Source organism: Stenella coeruleoalba (assembly GCF_951394435.1).
Source record: "Stenella coeruleoalba genome assembly, chromosome: 7".
Lineage (NCBI taxonomy): Eukaryota > Metazoa > Chordata > Mammalia > Artiodactyla > Delphinidae > Stenella > Stenella coeruleoalba.
In genome coordinates, this window is record NC_137153.1 from 20,167,006 (window position 1) to 20,190,311 (window position 23,306).

A 23,306-nucleotide genomic window follows, 5' to 3' on the forward strand; every position below is an offset into this window, starting at 1 on the left:
GTAGTTCTATTTTTAGTTTTTTTGAGGAACCTCCATACTGTTCTCCATAGTGGCTGTATCAATTTACATTCCCACCAACAGTGCAAGAGGGTTCCCTTTTCTCCACAACCTCTCCAGCATTTACCGTTTGTAGATTTTTTGATGATGGCCATTCTGACCGGTGTGAGGTGATACCTCATTGTAGTTTTGATTTGCATTTCTCTAATGATTAGTGATGTTGAGCATCCTTTCATGTGTTTGTCGGCCATCTGTATATCTTCTTTGGAGAAATGTCTATTGAGGTCTTCTGCCCATTTTTGGATTGGGTTGTTTGTTTTTTGATATTGAGCTGCATGAGCTGCTTGTATATTTTGGAGATTAAGCCTTTGTCAGTTGCTTCGTTTGTAAATATTTTCTCCCATTCTGAGGGTTGTCTTTTCGTCTTGTTTATGGTTTCCTTGGCTGTGCAAAAGCTTTTAAGTTTCATTAGGTTCCATTTGTTTATTTTTGTTTTTATTTCCATTTCTCTAGGAGGTGCGTCAAAAAGGATCTTGCTGTGATGTATGTCATAGAGTGTTCTGCCTATGTTTTCCTCTAAGAGTTTTATAGTATCTGGTCTTACATTTAGGTCTTTAATCCATTTTGAGTTTATTTAGGTCTTTAATCCATTTTGAGTTTATTTTGCCACACATTAATTTTAAATTAGTCAAATGAATGGGCAAAGTGCCAAACCCCAGCCTGACCCCAATCCTGATGAAATTAATCTTCCCACTTCTGTCTTTGGATTTCCCAAATTCCTAACCCAAGCAAACTACAGTTGTAGTCATTAATGCAACATATACTTACTGAAAGTGCCTGTAACCTGCCCCAAATTTCAAAACCAACTAGATTTTTTTAAATTTAACGGGCTCATATAGGCTTTTATTCTTCTGTTAATTGTTAATCTGCTAGCATTACATAACTAAATAACTGCACCTACTAAATCTTCTGAGCACTTATTATGTGTCAAAACTGAGCACGCACATACATTTAATCCTCTGAATAACAAGGCAAGTCTATTAATTACCCCCATTTACAGATAAGAAAACACACAGTAGTTCTCAAATGTTTGTTTCCTTACCCTTTGGCCTTCCTTTGCCTGTCAAAAACAAACAAACAAAAATCACTTCTTTTACAAAGTTTTCCCCATCTACTCTTGACCCAAATTATTTCTTCTTTGTGCTTCCATACAACCTCTCTCAGGTACAATATGATGGGGGGGGTGCTGATACATATGAATAAGAAAGACAAGCACCCCCAAAGAACAACAGACAAAGGACAGGGCCAGAATCTACACACTTAAACCCACACAAACAAGTAAGTGGAAAAGATTTTTCTGAATGGTAGTATTGTGCCAGACATTGTCAACAGGTCAGGAAATGGGCACTCCCATTTACTGGTGGAGGAAGGGAAACCCAACACCACCTTTCTATGGCAATTTGGTAATACATACCATTAGCCTTAAAAAAAAAGATCACACCTTTTGACTATTATGTTCTACTGCTAGAAATATACCCTAAAGTAATGATAAAATTCTCACAAGGATGTTCATCATAATTTATAATAGCAAAAATCATAAACAAATGAAATGTCCAAATTAAATATACCAGACATCCAATTAAATAACATACAGCCATTTATCTTCTGAAATGTTAACTGGGAAGAAGGCATAATACAAAACTATACGTGTAATGCCAGCTTTGAAAATATACATTCACAGCAGAAAAAGGACTGTACACTGGAAAGATCTATGCCAAAATGTTAATAGACATTATTTTAAAATGGTGAGGTTATATGTGGTTTTATTTTTTTCACTTACTTATGACGGTTTTGAAGTCAGAAGAAACCAAGGTTCATCCCCTGGCTCCCCCACTTACCAATTGTGTGACCTTGGTCAATTTACTTTATCTAATCCTTGATTTTCTCATCTATAAAATGAAAGTGGTAATACCTATCCTCAGAGATTAAATGAGATAATGCATGCAAAATGCTTACACTAGTAGGCAATCATCTAAGTTTTGTGAGCACTTTTTTTTGTTTTTTTTTTTTTTTGCGGTACGCGGGCCTCTCACTGTTGTGGCCTACTCCCGTTGCAGAGCACAGGCTCCGGACGCACAGGCTCAGCGGCCATGGCTCACGGGCCCAGCCGCTCCGCGGCATGTGGGATCTTCCCAGACTGGGGCACGAACCCGTGTCCCCTGCATTGGCAGGTGGACTCTTAACCACTGCGCCACCAGGGAAGCCCAATGAGCACTTTTTAAAAATATATCAACATTTTATGTTTATATTCAGAAAGTTATTTTTCCTTAAAGAATAAAAATCTGTGACATTAGCAAATTACCACATAGCAAGAATCTGATAAAGCTGTATTCTCATCAACTGAGCAGTATACAAATCAGGACATTTTAGCATTTTAAACAATGTTAACCAAATTCCCAAGAAATTCATCTGAGAATTAGAGATGGTGGATATGTGAACAAAGGGACCTATGTACTTATTGAACGGTCAGAAAGACACAGTAGAAAAAAAAATTAGGTCCTTGGGATCTAGCCTACTCTATAACATCTACTATAATCTTAATTAAATAATCACCAAAAAGACCAGGTCACTTCAGACTCTACCAGGAACAGTAAGATTCAATTCCAGAAAGCTCAAGATCTAATTTAATAAGGGGTAAGACACAGATCCCAGGTATCAATGAACCCAAACTGTTATTTTTAAAGACTTTGATATCTTAGACATTAATAATTATAAATTTTACTTAGCTTTATTGCACACTAATTGCACACCTAGATGCACATCCCAAACATATACAACCTTCTCAGCAACTCCTCAGGCTGAAGATATAGAAATCACAGACCAGTTAAAAGAAATTGGTAGCTAAGGGGGCCTACAGACCTTTCCTATCATGGATTTCTGGAATATATTTTCCTCTTTTAAATCTAAAATGATGAACATGCTCCATTAAGTTAAAAACATGCAAATATGCAATACTTCCGGAATAACATATAAGAAATTTGTGACAGTATCTCTGGGGACACAGAACCTGGGAGAATGGGGTAAGAGGGAGACATGCTTTCTAGGTATACCTCTTGTACTGTTTGTCTTTACCACTGTATATGTCTGTGTGTGTGTGTTTACATTAAATTCTGGTTAGTAAAATACAAAAATAATTGCCTTATGTTTGGTTTGTAAAAAAGATATGCAGACTAGATTTGCTTACTACAGTGGAGAAAGTCAGATGTAGATATCGTCTGTATGAGAAGTACTACAAAATGAAAGTTTTTTCTTTTGTAAATGGGAGTTTTTAATTGGCTCTAGAAATTTTTTTAAGAAACAGAATCCTACCTTGTCTCTCCTGTTTATTTTTTAGTTTATTAACTATTATTATTTTTTCAAATTCAGTGTACAAGTCAGCAGTTTTTACTGTATTCACAGAATTTTGTGACCATCACCCCTATCTAGTTCCAGAACATTTTCATCACCCCTTAGAGAAACGCTGTACCTGTTGGCAGCCACTCTCCTTACTCCCACCCTTCACGAGCCCTAGCAACCACTAATTTATTTTCCGTCTCAATATATTTGCCTATTCTGGACATTTCATATATATGGAATCATGTAGTATGTGGATTCTGTGACTGGCTTCTTCACTTAGCATGCTTTCAAAGTTCATCCACGTTGCAGCAGGTATCAGTACTTCGTTCTTTTCTGTGGCTGTTTAATATTCTACCGTATGGCTACATCACCAGGTGACAGACATTTGGTTTGTTTCTACTTCTGGGCTATTACAAATAATGTTGCTATAAACATTCGTGTTCAAGTTTTTGTAGACACAGGTTTTCAATTCTCTTAGATATATACCTAGGAGTAGAATTGCTGGGTTACACAGCAAATCGGTGTTTAACTTTTTAAGGAACTGCCAAATTTCAAATGAAGGTTTTGAAACACAGGATACAAAGGAAAGGGACAAAAGCGCTTGTAAACTACCACAAACATTTGCCTGGAGAAATCTCCAGTTATAATCATTAGTAAATTCAACTCATGACCATCTGAAAACACTGAAAGACGTATTTATGTCTTAAAAAGACTTGAGACATGCTTAACAAGTATGTGTTAATAACAGAATGCTCCCAGAGTAGAACTGAGCATTCCCAACTTAAAGGACTATAATTCTAACAGTAAAGAAACTTCCAAATAACTTCAATTAGCTCTCACTTTATTTCCATGAGTCCTTGGGCATCAGTTACATAAATAAAATACAACACTTCAAAGTTATAGTGGGGTTTTCTTTCTAGTTGGTATTGGATTTTCTTACCATCATAGCTATAAATAACATATACAAACATCTCCATATGCCTTCAACCTACACTCGTGACAACTGTCATCTACTTTCACAGAATAAAGGCCCTCCAACTGATAACAGCTTATTTGCAGTTAACTCTTTCAAAAATGTGGAAAATGCTCATGTTATGAGCCCTCAGAATTAACACTACTACTTAATGTTATACACTACTAGTTTCTCTAAAGCATAAATATAGACATCTCATAAAAGAAAAAAAGAGACTTGAGATATATGTGATTCTTTGAGCAACCAAGTAGGTGTACTACAACACCATCTCAATATCAAGCAAAGTCAAGTCAACTTGGAAAAGGGGAAATGATTTACTACTCATATCCCAGCATTACCTATAAAAGTTTTACATACGATTAGTCAAGGATCTCCTGGTGACATGAACTGGTTAATACCAAAGGCAACAATGTGTTATGGAGAATGCTTATTGTAATAAAACTGACCTTCCTTAATATACCTAAGTGATGGACTCATGTCTTCTATTTCTCTCACATTCTCCAAAATATTGGGCACTCAAAAAGTACTTGTTGACTTGTAGATGAATACCTAAGGTCTCACCCTAGCACCATTCCCTATGAGAACCAGAGATTTAGATTTAATCAAATAGTATTTTTTTTTAAGCTGAACCACACAGAAGCAACGTGGGAGCCTAAAAAATAGAACAGTTTTACTAACTCATAATCTTAGATTAACATTGCTCAACTTCTTGGAGCTTCAGTGCCCTTGTGTACAAAATGACAATAATGTCTACCTCAAAGGCTATTGTTAAGAAACGCAACCTTGGTCATTCCTTATCTACGATTTCATTATAAAGAAATGCAATGCAGTTATCAAATTTTCCTATTATGGTAAAGACTTTGCCTAATTAAAGTACACACAAAACAACATACTGACTGTCTTTACTGTTAGTTTTACAGTAATGAAATGTGACTTACAAAATCTATGGGATTTTCTATTTTTAACCAGAAACTGCAAATGAGGTGAAACTTTGGTCAAAAATTTAGATTTTGCCTCACCTTATCCTGAAATAGCCTACAAAATAAAGTAACCCAGTTCTTGTCCTCAAACTGTTAATCTGGGATAACAGACTTGTATCACAGCAGTACCGATCTGTATTCTTTAATATCCTCTAATCTGATACTTTCATGTTCTGCTTAGGGTTCTTCCTGTCCACCTCCAATCACTTACAGAAAGTACTTATAGGATGTTCCTCCCCACAGAACCCCAGCTATATATAAAAAGGCTAGAAGTACACAATAGCTAAGAGGTGGAAACAAACTAAGTGTCTGTCAAAAGATGAATGGAAAAACAAAATGTGGTATATACATAAAATGAAATCAACCTTAAAAAGGAAGGAAATCCTGTCACATGCTACAACATGGATGAACCTTGAGGATATGAAATAAGCCAGTCACAAAAAGGCAAATACTGTATGATTCCACGTGTATGAGGTATTTGAACTAGTCAAATTCACAGAAACAGAAGGCACAGTGGTGGATACCAGGGCAGAGGAGAGAATGGGGAGTTGTTGTTTAATGGGTCCAGTATCAGTTTTGCAAGATGAAGTTCTGGAGACCTGTTTCACAGTAATTTGAATACAGTTAGCACTACTGAACTGTACACTTAAAAATGGTCAAGATGGTAAACTTTATGTTTTTGTGTTTTTTTACAATGAAAAAAACATAAAAACATTAGGGAGCTAAAAAGTACTTCACTTATCTGCTGCTAGACAAAAATAATTCTTGTCAAGGGGAAAAAAGAAGACTATGAGCAGTCCCTTCCCCACTACCAATTCTTATAACCATTTCTAATGTTGCATCCCTACATAAGGAATCTGACAAGAGTTACTGATTGCCTACAACAGCTTGTTTTCTTGAAATACAGCCTTCCCAATCTATTAGCCAACAGAAAATATTAAAGATTCCTCTTATGCTATCTTAAAAACACATCTACTCCAGGCCCACAAGACTCTCACCTTGTGGTAAACTGGGAAAGAAAAAAAAAACAGACGTGGGGAAACACCAAAAAGGTTGTTTCCACTTTCATAGGCAGCTGACCTGAAACTACAATGGCAAGTTCTAAAAAGTAACATTGTTCCAGATTTTCAAATAATTTAAAAAATGTTCCCACCAATCCCTTTTACCAACTTCGGTTTCTCTCTTAATACAGACTACTGAAGAAGAATTTAGATTCCTTCTGAATGAAGTATAAACAAGCAATCAGATAAAAATCCAATATACACTGTAATATTTTTACCCATGGTTAAGGAGACAGCAGTTTTTTAATTAAAAAAAAAATCAAGATGGGAATACACTAAAGCTGTCAGGTCCAGTTAGAAGATTCATCCCTCTAATATTATATCATTAACAGTAAGTACTAACAAGATTCCTAAGAAAGAATACCCTTTTAATAGTCTAAAAACTATCGTTACCATATAAAATATCCTTGACTCCTCCAACTTAACCATATAGGCATATAATCACAGACAAATTTTTAGATTAAAGCAGAGGTTCTTAAACAGGGTCATTGTTCCATGAACCCCCTTGAACTGGATAAAAGAGATCACTCAAGGACTTCAGAAAAGAAAATTCCAGTTGATATCTGAACATTCAGAGAGAAAGTCAACCTATAGAAACTAAAATTACAAGAGCCTGACCCTTGGTATAGTGGCACACAGAAGCACTCAACAATGAATTGCCAGGAATTCCACATATGCCACAGGCAAAGATCTAGATGACATTTTAATCAGCTACAGCTAACATTAACTAAAAATGTCCATATTAATAAAAAATTAGCTATTTTTAAAATAAACTCAATGTTTATTTAAAAATGTTTAAATGTTTAAACATGGATGGAAAATTGGTAAAGCTAGTTTTAAAAGTCCTACATACTTTGACAATTTTTTTAAAAGGGTAGAAAAGTAGCCACAAAAAAAACCCTGAAAATACTAAGCAATAAATAGTTGATACTGCATTCTTCAAATGGGAAACTCAGCAACTAGTTAAATGTAGAATTATGCTGCATTTTAAAGTAGAATTTAAAGAAAAACACTGTTCCTTCTCCTTTCCTCCCTTTAGTGGTTAAGAGTTGAAAATAGTTACCATGCCAATTCTGTGACTTTCTTACAAGAAAAAAGTAACACATCAAACCACTACATGTCGGGTTCAAAATAAAACACAATGTCAAGGGCACCAACTCATTTCTAATGACCAGGCAGCCAACCCAGAAATGGCACTAGACTAGGCTTTAAGGAATTTAGTATTCCTACATTAAGTATTAATGATAGCTGGACCTCAGCAGAGATACTGGGAAAAGCCCTGAAAAACTGAAGGCAGATTTAATTTGGTACCTAAAGAACAGCAAGGGAGTAAGTAGGCTGAAACAATCTGAAGTCATAGGAAAGCTTTAAATACACATGCACAAAAGCAGCACTTTATGATTCTTTCTGATCACTTATAGTTCATGATTTTTTTTTGTTTGTTTGCGGTACGCGGGCCTCTCACTGCTGTGACCTCTCCCGTTGCGGAGCACAGGCTCCGGACGCGCAGGCTCAGCGGCCATGGTTCACGGTCCTAGCCGCTTCGCGGCATGTGGGATCTTCCCGGACCGGGGCACGAACCTGCGTCCCCTGCGTTGGCAGGCAGACTCCCAACCACTGCGCCACCAGGGAAGCCCCCATGAGATTCTTTTAAAGCAATAGAACAATGAAATTAACAGACTAAGCCCACAGTTGTGAGGTATTTCTGGATGGCAGGATTTCCTTATACTATTAAAATCTGAAGACCTCAAAGATATTTTAAATTTTCAAATACTTACTTATTTAAAAATGTAATAAGCGGGGACTTCCCTGGTGGCACAGTGGTTGAGAAGCTGCCTGCCAATGCAGGGGACACGGGTTCGATCCCTGGTTCGGGAGGATCCCACATGCCCCAAAGCAACTAAGCCCATGCGCCACAACTACTGAAGCCTGGGCGCCCTAGAGCCCACGTGTGGCAACTACTGAAGCCCGCATGCCTAGAGCCCGTGCTCCACAACAAGAGAAGCCACTGCAGTGAGAAGCCCATGCACCACAACGAAGAGTAGCCCCCCACTCGCCGCAACTAGAGAAAAGCCCACGTGCAGCAACGAAGACCCAAAGCAGCCAAAAAATAAGAATGTAATAAAAAGCCCTACACATTAACAAAAAAGTTATAAAAAGAAAAAAAGAGACTATTGCCCCCCCCCAAAAAAAATCAGTGAGAAGAACGGCATTGTTTTACATTGCTGCACATCTTTTTAATGTCTGACTTAACAGAAGATGCTGAGGTTCTCTTAATTGCTTCTGCATCCAACATACTACACTATGTTGTGTAGGTTAAATATATGAAGAAATCCAGTCTTAGGTATGTAGTTGGGAAGGGAGGAATAGTTTCCTTTTTTTTTTTTAAATAGATGTTGACTTTTTTTTTAAGCTTTATTTATTAAATTTTATTTATTTTTGGCTGTGTCGGGGCTTAGTTGCAGTATGTGGGATCTTCCGTGGCAGCACACAGCCTTCTCTATAGTTGTGGCGTGCGGGTTTTCTCTTCTCTAGTTGTGGCGCACAGGCACCAGTGCGCGTGGGCTCTGTAGTTTGCAGCACACAGGCTCTAGTTGAGGCTCGCTAGCTCAGTAGTTCTGGCGCAAGGGCTTAGTTGCCCCGAGGCATGTGGGATCTTAGTTCCCTGACCAGGGATCAACCTGTGTCCCCGGCATTGTAAGGCAGATTCTTTACCACTGGACCACCAGGGAAGTCCTGGGAGGAATAGTTTAATAGGCTTTTCAGGTACTACGGATATCTCTTTGATACTACAGCAAAACTCAACACGTGATAGTTTCTTAAAGGTTTGTGGAGTCTGAAACCATACCAGTTGTCTGTTATATTAGAATCCATTGCTCTATCTTGCACTTTTACTTATGCATAACTTTTTAGCATCACAAGCATTGGCCATTCAGTTATGCAGATTTTCCAAATGTTGACACATTTCATTACACAGTATTAAAAATCACAATCATTAATATTACTACTGATCTCATCTGAAATATCTGTAAGTATTCAGAAGTTATCAAGCTCAGGAGATACACGTTTTCCAAAACTTTGAGTTTTGCTTGAAAGCTCAGATTTTATCATGGGCAACAAATACTGTCCATTGAGGTAACAGATTCACCGTTCATTTGAGAAAATGTCTGCCAAATATACAAGTCTGAGTAGTTTGTCAGTAGCTCCTTCTAGTAAAAATAATGTTCCATGAAAAGAGCAACTACTTCAGCTTGAAACAAATAATTGCACCCATACTTTTCCTTCAACCACTGTACTCTGTCTGGTCTATAACAGAATGGTATAAGTGTACTTTCCATTCTGTCAAACAGAATGTTCAACACACATGTACTCAAGAGTCAAGACTTTCAATAGCAGAGACTTGACAAAATTAATTTTTACTGTTTCATCAAAGACATTACGTAAAACTGGCATTTTAAAACTGCTGGTACATGGCAATGAAGATTACCATGACTACTGGTACCATTTGGTGCCAAGGCCTTGATACATGCTAAGTTGCCTGCAGATTTACCAACCCTTACTTTTGTACCATTGGTGCAAATGTCAACACAGTGAAAAAGGCAAATATTATCATGAAAATAGTTTCAACTTCAGAGACGTTCTGACACAGTTGAGGGGTTGCCAGACCACACGTCAAAATGGAATAAATGATCGCTGTTTTGACAGTGGTTACAGACCCCCTGTGACCAGAAAAATGCACCTACGTACAAGCACACACATTACAACTTTACATACAACATCAGAAGGTTCAAAAGCCCCTTATCGAATGTCCTAGCTTAAGAATTCCATTAGCAGAAGATTCAGTAAATCTCCAAGTTGGATTTAATTACTTCAAAACAACAATAATCTGCTTGGCATTACAAATAAACTCTAAACAAGTCACATTCCAACAACCTCAAACACCTTCACCTAAACTAAAAGAAGCAGCTCAAGTTTTTAAGTAAATAAAATTACATTAGGGAAATTTAAAGGTTTGAGGTAAGAATCCCAGCTCTACCACCTGCTCAAGGATACAGTTAGTAAACTAGCCTTCCTAGCCAAGTTTCCTGTCTCTATGGAAAAACAACAGCATCTATTTATTTCAAAGATTAATAACAATATCAATAAAGCACCTAAAACAGTACCTGGCACATAATTGAGAAATCTAATTTATATATTACCAGACTTTACTTCTCTTTCCTTCTACTAAGGAAGCAACTTGCAGACCTTTGATTACTCAATTTTAATTTCCATTATCACCTAAGAGAAGGGAAAAGAGACTGTAATTGAGAATATTAGCTAAAACATCTATCTCCAACCCTTTAATTTTCCTATTTAACAGCATAAGAAGCTTAAAATAAAGTTTACCTTTCTTCCTGCAACTCAACTAGGCAAATATAGATGTATAAATACGTAATATATGGTAATCTTTTTACTGATTTAATAAAATTAATTCTTTCCTTCAGTCTCTCATCATTCTGCTTATTCCACAATCTTCAAAAATTTTAAAATATAGTTCACTAAAAGAGAGTACTAAAAAATACCTAAGTGTAATTTTTGGTTTATTTTAGTAACCTGAGACAAAATGCCATTATCTCTTGTAATTTTTTTTTTTTTTTTTTACCAATAAAGGGGTAAGAAAAAAATTTTAGCATCTTAAAAGAAAACAAGGATACTGCCTAATACTAGATAAATATGATCATTCATGTTATTTAATGGGCGAAGTTACACTACTTTAAGTGATGGTACTGCATTAGTACCAGACTTCTGTCAGCAGTAATGCTAGTGCTGAGAGAAAGATGTGTGACATGTGAAACAAGGTAAGAATGTTAACTAATACCTTTGCTATGAGTCATTACGTTCTGGAATACAGCTGATGTGCCAATATTCTGAAATTTGCAAAAAATGGGGTTCTACTGTTTTCTTCTACAAATTGACCCTAGTGCCTAAATCGAACATGCATACTACTCTAAGAAACACAGAACACAAATGATCTTAAAATCTATTTATATTGTAGCATAAAACATACTGAATGGATTTAAAACCCTCAAATTTTGTGTGATACCCCAAAGATTATTTGCTTCTCAAATTTTATTTATGTCCTTATTCGGGGAGTATTTAGACTCTCCAATGAAAGTTTTTTTTCCAAGAACCAGTCCACAAGTCTAAGTCCAAAAATAAACAGGAAGCAGTGTTGAAAAAGATGCAATACATCTGGATCCAAGTTTCACTGACTTCATGTAATAAAATCATACCCTAAAATAATATCCTATAAAAGAAAGTTTAAGAATATCAAATATGGAGATGAGGAAAAGTATACTTACATTAATTAATGAAAATAATAAAAATTTATTATTTAATACTTAATATTAAATAGTGAAAATTTGCATTAAAATAATTAAAATAACCAATATTGGTTAATTTTTCCTTATCTTTCACCCAAAATTACACACTTCAGATTATCCAAGTGTATTTGAATTTTTAATAATTTTATTTTCACAAGTAAAATTTGAACAAATTAACAAATTATCAGAATTGCTACTGCAAAAAATCATGAGGAAAAATTCCTTACTGTTTCACATTAAAATGATGAACTTGGTTTTCTAGTTTGTTGAATCTAGATTTTAAAAACAAAACCAATAATATCTCTATTAGTAAATAACAAAGAACTGGGAAGGAGTCAAGTCATGCCAAGTTATAGATGGGACAGCACTGGCCACATGTTGATGTTGGGTGATGGGAGTTCATTATACTATTCCATCTTCTTCCTGTAATGTTCAAAATCTCCATAATGAAGTTTTTTTAAAAATTCAAAAGAACTAGGCAAATTAAAAAACAGGCAACTATTAGCTTCAGGGAAAATGAAGGGATGCACAAGAAATGAGCAACACTACAGTGTAGTACAGCTCAGTAGAGAACATCTGCATCCTCGTAACAATGTAAGCACTGACTTCTAATTTAACCACAACATGTGATGTAACGCTGGGGCAAACGCACAAAAACGTCAACAGCTTAATCTTCATCTACCATGGAAGGAAGTCAATTGAAAATGTCTAAAATTGAAAGAAATAGAAATATAATTTTATTCACAAAAAATGTAATTAAGCCCAAGGGAAACAGCTAGAAGAAGCGTTCAACATAATTGCCTTTAGGAGAAGGGCTAAGGAGGATTAGGGAGTGAGTGTGGAAGGGATTGCCATTTTTCATTCTAAACCCTTTAGTATAGTATGGGATTTTTTAAAAACCTTTTTCATTGTGAAGTCTAACAAATACAGAAAATCAAAATCAAAACAACAATCTTCAGGTTAATCAGTTATTACAAACATTTGTACAACCACCATCCAGGTCAATTTGCCACCCCATGAGCCTTCCCAGAACCCCTGGCAATCACAACTGCCTATCACTGCTTAACAATAACCACTATCCTGGCTTTTACAGTTAATTACTTTGTAGCTATTCTTTATAGAGTTTTACCAGCTTCATATGTGTCTCTAAATCTATGGTTTAATTCTAAATGTTTTTGAACTTTGTATCTGTGGAATCAGAGAATATGTATAAAACATACACATACCATTTTCCTCACTTTGGCTGATGAGAAGTTTTTAATAGCCTTTAAAGACAATTGCCCAGTTTCCTCATTCTCCTACTCTCCCTTACTCATCATAAATATTCAAGTAATAACAATAGCTAAACCCTTATTATGTGCTGGGTTTCTGTTTTAGGAATATTAACTCATTTAATCATCAAAACAAAATCCTAAGACAAGTTTTACTGTCATCCTCATTTTACAGAGGGGGAAAACAGGCACAAAGAGGTTGAGTTAACTTGCCCAAGATCACACAGCTAGTAGGTGACTGGGCAGGATTCAAACCATGGACTTTGTGCTCTGACCTACCTTCTCATGGAAGAATAGCTATCAATAAAGGAAAAACTAAAAGTACAGGATATGATAAAATGTTATTACTGTTAACTATGAAGGTTAAAATAAAAACTACATGAGAATGATTTTAGTGCCTCATCCTTCTCCCAAACAATCAGCTACATCAAAGGTAAACTACTTAAAGTGCCTGAAGAGCCGTGTGTGCACAGAATAAGTACCCCAACACAGGCTGTAACTGTCCTGAAGGGCTTACATGGGCCAAAAGACAATGAGAGTATCTGATCAAATGTCAAAATTCTGTCTTAGTTCTGTAATGTTATTTAAGGAAAAATTCTGAGCCTTGAGTAACTAAGTCCACTGTCTTATTTTTAAACTAAGGCCCCCAGAAAGTCTAACATCTCAAACAATTTAACTTACCAGTAATAATAATGTGGGGCTGTCTCTTTTCTAAGACATCTTTGAGAGTTAACAAGATTAAGAGTACAAGAACAACCGAAATCACCTAATCCAGTTCTGTTTTCTTAAGGCTAAGCATACTGGAACTCAGAGGAGTACTTACCACAAGTGACATATACTAGTCTGTCGCTAGGATAGAAACCCAAGGCCTCCTCGCTTCTTTCTACTACACGGCTATATACCATCAGTCCACTTACAAAGCTGCCAAGTAAATAAACTCATGATTGCCAAAAGTATGTCTCAGTCATGCTACCTTTCACCCATACTTGTCCCCCTTCATAACCTCATTATAGTAAATTTTCTTCCTCCATTCAATAAATACTGGATACCTATTGTGTTCCAGGCTTTCTCTTAAGCATAGCAGTTTATATATAGAATGTCCCACATACAGCTTACAGTACAACAGTAGAGGTTTGGGGTACTAATATTATAAATACAAAGTGCTACGAAGGTAGATTCTTAAAATACTCCCAAAAAAGGGAGATGAGTAGTAAAAGGGTTACAGGCATGACCTGAAGGATAAGTATGATTCTGATAAGAGAACTGTGGCAGGAGTATCAGGCCTTCCAAGGTAGGAACAGCAAAAAAAAAAAAAAAAAAAAAAAAAAATCACGAAGTCCCCAAAGTAAGAGTGTACAGGACTTGTGTGAAGAACTGTATCCATTTAGCTGGATCGTAAACCACACTAGCAAATAAACTTAGAGAAGTAGGGGCCATACCAGTGAGAAGTCTCACATTCTATACTAAAATATCTGAATGTAATTCATAAGCCTGTGGATACACTGACCACTAAAGATTTCTGAGGAAAATAAAACTGGGACGGCATTTAAGATTAACTTAGAAGCAAAACATGACAAGAAGCAGGGAATCATTTAGGAAGTTAGAGCAATCCTGATGAGAGATACTGAGAACCTTAACCAAGGTAAAAGTGGGTATGGAAAGAAGATTAAAGCATTACAGAAGTAAAAAGAGTATGCCATGACAGCTGAATACATGTAGGAGGGGAAAGACAATTTGGTGCCTTTGATGGAAAAGAACTTAGGATGTACTGTTAACAGAAAACAGGCAAGCTAAACTAAAGGTTGAGCCAGATGTAACCCATTTAGAGATTATAATCTAAACCAAGGGGGAAATGTATTAATCTTACTTTATTTCAGAAAAGTAAACCTTCTCTTAGTAAAATAAACATAATAGACTATGATGTGCAAACTACAGTATGCAAAAAACCCAAATTAAAGCTGCATAATTTGAAAATTGGGTGCTTTTTATACTTATTGCATTTGTATAGACATAGGTACTAGAATAAATCATGTTTCTATTAAAATATACATACCAAGCTTCAGGATAAGATACTAGGAATGCACTGTATGTTAAAAGTAATATTTAACAACCACAGATGAAAATTATTTAATGAATCAGTTGCAAAATGCAGTTACTAAATATTAGCAGAAGAAAGTTACCACTGATCCATCATACATGTCACAAACTATCATTTGGTTCAGTTAAGTTTGGAATCATCAATTTCTTCTGATTAAATCAAATGCATGTGGTCTTTGCCTGTTTAACAGTGAACTACGCACAGGGTTTGTATTCTAGACACCTTGGAGCGCTAGTGCTCAGCATTTAGGAGGCCCCTAGAAGATCTTTGATAAAGGGAATAAATGGACAACAACAAAGGAACGTTTTTCAAGTATACAGCACTTTCATAACTTGGCGAGTATTACACAACAGCACAGAACTAATGATCCAATATCTGAGTGCCTACTGTTCAATAGGTAATGGAATTACAAAATGAGTAACACATGACTCCTCCCTTCAACTTAGGATTTATTTCTCTGAACAAGCCAAACACCACAGGCTTCATCAGAAGACCCTGATTTACACTATTTGTATGACCATCAGTGAGTCTCTTAACTGCTTTAAGCTTCCAGTTTCTCATCTGAAAAACAGATGAGGATTCAATAGAAAGAAATGTGAGAGTGCTCTGTATCAGAAGTACAATGTATGCCAGTTGGCTCCCCACACAATTCAGCAAACTGATCAGGTACTTAATTAAGAATGACATTGAAAAAAAAAAAAAGAATGACATTGAGGACTTCCCTGGTGGCACAGTGGTGAAGAATCAGCCTGCCAATGTAGGAGACACGGGTTCGAGCCCTGGTCCAGAAAGACCCCACATGCCGCGGGGCAACTATGCCCGTGCGCTACAACTACTGAGCCTGCGCTCTAGAGCCTGCGAGTCACAACTACTGAGCCCGCGTGCCACAACTACTGAAGCCTGCGGGCCTAGAGCCCGTGCTCCACAACAAGAGAAGCCACCGCAATGAGAAGCCTGCGCACCGCAACGAAGAGTAGCCCCCGCTCGCCGCAACTAGAGAAAACCCGTGCGCAGCAACGAAGACCCAACGCAGCCAAAATTTTAAAAATATAAATAAATTTTAAAATTAAAAAAAAAAACAAAAACGAGTAACACTGACACAAGCAAATCCAAGCATTCAACTGGCTCAACACAAGGCCATCATCCTACCGTGGCCTTGGAAAAACCCTCAAAACAAACAGTACACTGACCGTAAGTCAGAAATAGGATCTTATTATGAGGACAACACAATCTAGAGACAGATAATTTATAAATTTTCACTAGACAAATTTTTGAAAATTAAAAGTACATATTTTAATTATCTGAGTATTAGAAAATTCCTACTGTAATTCAAACACACAATACTATTAAAATTCAAACTTTAATATTTCTGAACAATGAAATAATAAAACTAGTTTATTGAATATAATGTCTCCTCCATCTCAAGACTTCCTCCATCTAAGACCATCTCAAATGAATGTAAAATCCTAGAGTTTCAAAACTAGAATTTTGAAATACACTAATAAACAAATCTGGGGGAAAACTAAAGCCCTTCCACTGATCAAATCCAGCTTCAAAATACACAACAATAAGCTCTCCAGAAGACATGCTATACATCTATAACACTGTTATTTTCTTATCCACCTAAGTTAATCTTTATAAGACAATTAAATGCATCATTTGAGCCAGCATTTCTTCACAGAATATGCCAATCAACACCACACTCTCATAGTAGGCAAGTCCAAAAAAACTAAAAATCTCCCCTCAAAATGGAAGATGCTATCAAGAATATTTCTGAGCTAAATATTGATGGCACCTAGTTCAACTAAATTATCTAAAAGCAGTGTACAACCATGAAAATTCATCACCATTTATTTGTACGTGAAATTTACACAGCAAGGACACCTTTACCGCATGGACCTTAGATTTTTCTTGTGACGGTTTTATATATATCATCATCTAGTGCTCCTTATTTTATTCAGGAAAAAATAATAATAAAACACGGCATAAGTAATAAAAGATTTAAGATTATCTTCCAGAAAGGTGACTTTTAAAACTGTTCTTTCCCTGCTTGGACAACAAACATAAAATGTTCTTAAACTAGAACAGACTCAGCTGAAAGGAAATCCTTCAGCAACAGAGATTTTGGAAAGATTCTATATCCAAATTCTGCATTATTAAATGCTTTCTTACCTTCTGCTACATCATCATCTACTGCTCCTTTCACCTGAGAAAAACACCACTGAATATCATTCCCTCCTCCAGCTCCTGGAAAAAGAAAACATACCAATTAAAACTGAGTCCTACTCATGTTTACTCTCATAAACAGAGACGGCATCCATAGTTGGCATGATACTAACAGCCTGGTACTGCCCACACATACAACCACCACCCCACAGCACTAATTTGGAAAAAGGTTAGTCCCCAATAGTTGGTACTGCATTAAAAAAGAGAGAGAGATTCCAGGTCTGAAATATTTAAAGGCCATGTACTATCGTTACCACTGTACATCAGTTCAAAAGTTCCCTTCCATTTTCCCTTCCCCTCAAACACAGTAAAAGCCTTACTTCAAGCAAGACCTACCAGAAAAAAGTAAATACCGAAAGCTAAAGAGTTTTCCTTTAAGGCTACAAAAGGCGGCAGGAGAGTTAATAAGGTTAAGCTACCATAAAACACGGAACGAAGAGAAAACTTCAGGAACATTACTGCCTGGGTGAGGAGCGATGATTCATATGAACCCTATCACCACAGCGCACATACAGCAAACACAACATCACCACCCATTTCTTTGCAGTTCATTACGAGCAAATCACTGGCTCCAGAGAGGAAAAGAAACTGAATTGAATGTTGGTGAAGAGATTGCCAAAAGGAAGCTTGGTTTGCCTCCCTTCACCTAATCCGTCAGAATCCAAAGGACCTGGCAAAGAATTAATTTCGCTCATTTGTCATCATCTTGTGCAGAACAATTTTAATTTCACTTAATCATTCAACAAGGCCAAAAAGCAACTTATGCATAGCAAACCCTAAGTCAATCCAATATGTTAACTTTTTTACAGGTTTAATTATCTATCTAAATATTGATAAAAGCACGGAAAACTGGTTTAGTCCCTGAATGTTTCCATTTCACTGCCAAGCAGGGAGGGGACAATGTCCTGGATCTATGGAGAAAGAAACTGAATCTAGATCTAGGACTGATTCTACTAGATGAAGGAAGATATTCAGCAACACCAAAATACACAAAAATAATCCTCGAAGCAATTACCTTTCTCTTCCTTCACCTCCATTCCTTGCTAAATATTCCAACCTGGTTTTCTCTCTGCATCTCCCCCCCTCCGCCCCAAGCTTTTACCTAAATCTCTCTCCTCTTGGCTATTTATATCTCTGAGCTCCACAACTATTTTAACTAACTCCATGAAACCCTTTTGGGAAAAGGACATCTGCACAAAAGCTAACATGCAAAACGGAAAGTTAAAATTACATTTTTCACGCAACTCGCTGTATTAGAGGCCTTGCACTCTTTGGACCTAAAGGGTAAAAAAAAACGAAAGGGAGATGGTTCCAAACAAAAAAAAAATTCAGGCTTACAGTCTCAAAAATATACGTACCCACAGTGGAAAGAAATACACGTATGTCCCCATTGTATTTCAACTTATAAAGCACTCTTCCTTCTCAGTGCAAAATATATTTGTAGGAACACCCAAAAAGGCTTGCAGCAGAGAGAAACATAGGAACTAAAGGAAGGAAGAGCTGCAGAAAAGCCCCCTGGGGGGGCGGGGGCGGAGGTTCCACCGGGCTCCCAAGCGCAGGGACGAATCGGCACTCGCCCCTACCCCGCCCCACCCACGCCTTACCCCTCAGCTCGCCGGCACACACCCCACCCCCACCCATGCTCAGGCTCCAGCCCTCCAGTTCAAAGCCATTTCGATACCACAGCGACCACTCGCCCCTCCAGAACCCGCCCCACCCCCACCCCAGCCCACTTGACCAATTCCCTGAAATCCCAGGGGTGCCCCGTGGCTCTCCAAGAGGCGCAAGCAGTCGCTAGGCGGTGATGGAGGGAGGAGGAAGGAAGCGGTGCCTTGTCAGTGGAGAGGGTGATTTCTCCTTTACCTGCCATGTTGCGCTGCAAATGGTGACCCTGCTGGGTTCCTCGGGGTCTCCGCTTCCTGAACTCACCCCCCTCACCTGGGGATGGGGGGGTAGAGAGGGCGGATGGCGGCGGATGGCACCTGTGGGGGGAGGGGGCGGGGGTCGGGGGAGAAGGAAGGAGGGGCTGGCAAACCAGCCGGCGGGATGGTGGATTTCACTCTTGGTCTTCCCCACTCTTGCTCTTTCTCCAGCGGCGGCGGCGGCGTCTACGACAGCGACGGCGGCGGCGGCAGCGGCAGGGCAGGCGACTCCACTTTCAAAATGGCGCCGGCTGGCCTGGCCAGTGACGTCACCAGGAGGGCGGAGCCGCAGGCCTGGGCCGGAGGGGCGGGGCGGGGCGAGGGCTGGAGCGAGGAGCGGAGGGGGAGGGGCAGGGAGCGGCCCGGCGGGCTCCTGGCCCCGCCCCTTCCCGCCTCGCCCCGCCCCTTCCCGCCTCGCCCCGCCTGCTGCGTCCCCTCCGGCCTGGCCCGCGCGCTCCCTGTCTCAGGCGGTTCCCCCTCTGCCCGCCCTGCCAGTCCCAGTCCGAGGTCCTGCTGCACATCGGCGCCCACACCGTCGCGCCAGTGCCTGGACTCTGGGGCCGGCTCAGTGGTCCAGTTAACGTGGTCGCTCGTAGAGATTGGTGGGGTCTTGTGTCTTTGCAGAGAATACCCGTACTGTATTGCTACTTAAAATAATGACACTGCGGGGCAGCCCCGCGGCCAGTGAAATACAGGGACGGTAGCGCTGACTCGTTGCTCAGCCAAGGTGAAAGTTCGCGGATCTGAGGAGGACGTAGCTGGGCTGGTGCCATCTGGGTGAATTAAATTACCTTCTCATGGGCCCTGGAACTGAGGCGAGAGCCCTTGGCAAAGGAAGGCAGTTAAGAATGGTTTCAAAAAAGAAAACTCAGTTTGCTAGCAGCAGAATATGCCCGAAAGGGTGGCCCAGGTCTGTCCGGCCAAAAGTGTAGAAATAGTAGTTAAGATAGGCTCTGAAGCCAGGATGCCAAATGCTGACTCCACGCACGAGATGAGGGTAACAATCCTACCTTATAGAATTGTTTCGAAGATTAAATGACTTAATTTGAGTACATGATAAACGTTAACTGCAGTTATTATTAGATTTGTATTGAAAGCATCTTCAGTGGAGTTAAAGGGTATAAGGAAAAAAATAAACTGGAAACACCAGTCATCAGTCAAGAGGGGATGTGTACTTCTTTCAAAGACGCACTAAAGATGCAGTCACTATGTACTGTACACTTTACATATCTCACTTAATCTCCACAATATTCCTGTAAGATAGAGAACCACAATTTCCACATGAAAACTGTGAAAACATCCAGGATTTAACCTTCAGGCAGAAAGGAGTGATAAGGCATTCAGAGATCAAGGAGAAGTTTATGATTATTTACACTTCCTCTCCATTATCTCCACTTTCTGCCTTATTCTGTTTTTTTGTTTGTTTGTTTGTTTGTTTGTTTTTTTCTGGTACGCGGGCCCGTCACTGTTGTGGCCTCTCCCGTTGCGGAGCGCAGGCTCAGTGGCCATGGCTCACGGGCCCAGCTGCTCCGCAGCATGTGGGATCTTCCCGGACCGGGGCACAAACCCGCGTCCCCTGCATCGGCAGGCGGACTCTCAGCCACTGCGCCACCAGAGAAGCCCTCTGCCTTATTCTTGATCTGCGGAGCAGTTCGGTTTCAAAATTCCTCCACAGTGGAATAGCTGCACCGTTGTATTATTATTCCTCCGTTTCTACGTTAATATTTTTCATCTAACCAATGAACAAACCAAAACTAAAAATCCACCCTGTATCTGTCATCTCTCAGCTACCTGAAAGATACAAAACTTTAATGCAGTGTGTGTGGTACTGACTTCTGTTTTGGTTGATTTCGTAAATGTATTTCTCTGGATATGCCTTTATTCTTTGTTTTCCTTTTCATGTCTCTGCCCTTGTTCGATAGCTCAATCCTATGCTCTCTAAAAAACCTTAACCAGAAAAGAGAGAATAGATCATTAAACTAGAGGACTGGCACCCCTATACACAAGTCATTTTTCTTTTTTATGCTTCATTTTTTTGCCATGTGTTAAGATTTGTGTCTTCACACTTCCTGAAAAATGATTTGGTCTACGTAAATGATTTGTTCTTCTTAGGCGCCAAAGAGCTTGCCTAGAAACTGGGATAATTTTAACAAAAGTTCACATAGCACTGACTATGTGCTGTGTGCTGTTCTAAGAACATTACATAGAGTCTTGAAAGTACTACATGTCTGTGGAAGCTGAGATGAGCCTAATAAGCAAGGATCAGTGCCCTCTGGAGCCCTGGTATGAGTGACCTGGCACTTTTTGACCCTGGGCAGTCTTTTCGGTGGACCACAAACTCCCTCCCTTTCCTTTGAATGGCACTTAGGAAGAGAGGCCAGAAGACCCATTAGCCCAAAGACAAGAGTTGCTCTTGTTCACCTCTCTGTTCTTATCTTACATTCTATCTTCCATCCTCTGCACTATGGCTCTGTCCCTGCTACTTCACGGAAACAGTTTCTGTCAAGGTCATTAACGATCTTCAAGTTACCAAATGCAATGGTCACTTCCTTGGTTTTCTCTTTCTCTCCTTCCCCAAAGCATTTGAAGCTGCTGATCACCCCATGCTTAATGAGACCCTTTTTTTTCTTGACACATTATTGGCTCCCCCCAAACTTTCTAGGCACCCCTTTCAGCTTCCTTGCTGGCTCCTCCTCTCAGACCACCCTCTAAATATTAAGGCAATCCTGTCTCTCTGGGTCTTCTTCTCTAATTTCACACTCTTCTGGGCAACTTCATTCAGTATTTACAGATATTTACAGGTATAAATACCATGTATTTACCAGTGACTGCCAAATCTAGATCTCCAGCTCTGTTCTTGCCTTGGAACTGCAGATACACACCTCTACTTGCCTACGTGGCATTTCTACAGATGTCCAATAAACATTTCAAACAAGGGACTTCCTTGGTGGCGCAGTGGTTAAGAATCCACCCTGCCAGTGCAGGAGATTAGGGTTCAAGCCCTGGTCCAGGAGGATCCCTTATGCTGCAGAGCAACTAAGCCCGTGTGCCACAACTTCTGAGCCTGTGCTCTAGAGCCCGTGAGCCACAGCTACTGCGCCTGCATGCCATAACTACTGAAGCCTGCGCACCTAGAGCCCGTACTCAGCAACAAAGAGAAGCCACCGCAATGAGAAGCCCGTGTACCGCAAGAAAGAGTAGCCCCCGCTCGCCGCAACTAGAGAAAGCCCGCGCACAGCAATGAAGACCCAACGCAGCCAGAATAAATAAATTAATTAATTAAATAAATTTATTTAAAAAAAAATTTCAAACAAGCACTGCCAGAATATAAGTCTGTGTCCCCTCAATACCTTGGCAGACACTGTCTCTTTCCTGGAACATCACCATCCACTCACCCCACCCCCACCCACATGCCCATCCCTCTTTCCTTCCTCAGCCAACGAAACGCTTTCTGATTATTTTAAAACCAATGTAGAGACTTCCCTCGTGGTCCAGCAGTTAAGACTCTGCGCTCCCACTGCTGGGGGCCTGGGTTCAATCCCTCGTCAGGGAACTAGATCCTGCATTTCACAACTAAGAGTCCACATGCCGCAACTAAAAGGATACCAAACGCCCACAACTAAATGATCCTGCGTGGGGACTTCCCTGGTGGTCCAGTGGTTAAGAATCCACCTTCCAACACAGGGGACGTGGGTTTGATCCCTGGTCAGGGAACTAAGATCCCACATGCGATGGGGCAACTGAGCCTGCACGCCACAACTAGAGAGTCCGAGTGCCACAACTAGAGAGAAGCCCGCACGCCGCAACGAAAGATCCCGCGTGCCGCAACTAAGACCCAGTGCAGCCAAAATAAATAAATAAATATTAAAAACAAACAAAAAAATGTAGATGTAACTATCTCTAGGAAGCCTTCCCTGATATTTTCCCCATTCCCTACCCACCTTAAGCTGTGTTAGATGCACTTCCAAAATATTCTCATAAAATCTAATGCACTGGGGCTTCCCTGGTGGCACAGTGGC

The 23,306-nt window shown here is 39.3% G+C and overlaps 1 protein-coding gene across 1 annotated transcript in view; it reads right to left on the reverse strand.

The window, feature by feature from the left end:
* The window catches only part of PPP2R2A (protein phosphatase 2 regulatory subunit Balpha), an 83,829-nt gene extending 64,218 nt beyond the window's left edge, over nt 1-19,611 (reverse strand). The window contains exons 1-2 of the mRNA XM_079927903.1: nt 19,229-19,611; nt 17,312-17,386 (exon numbers count right to left, since the gene is read on the reverse strand). Of these exons, the coding sequence (XP_079784029.1) occupies nt 17,312-17,386; nt 19,229-19,235 (82 nt within the window). The 5' untranslated portion in view covers nt 19,236-19,611. The remainder of the gene's footprint in view (nt 1-17,311; nt 17,387-19,228) is intronic.
* Nucleotides 19,612-23,306: the final 3,695 nt, after the last annotated feature.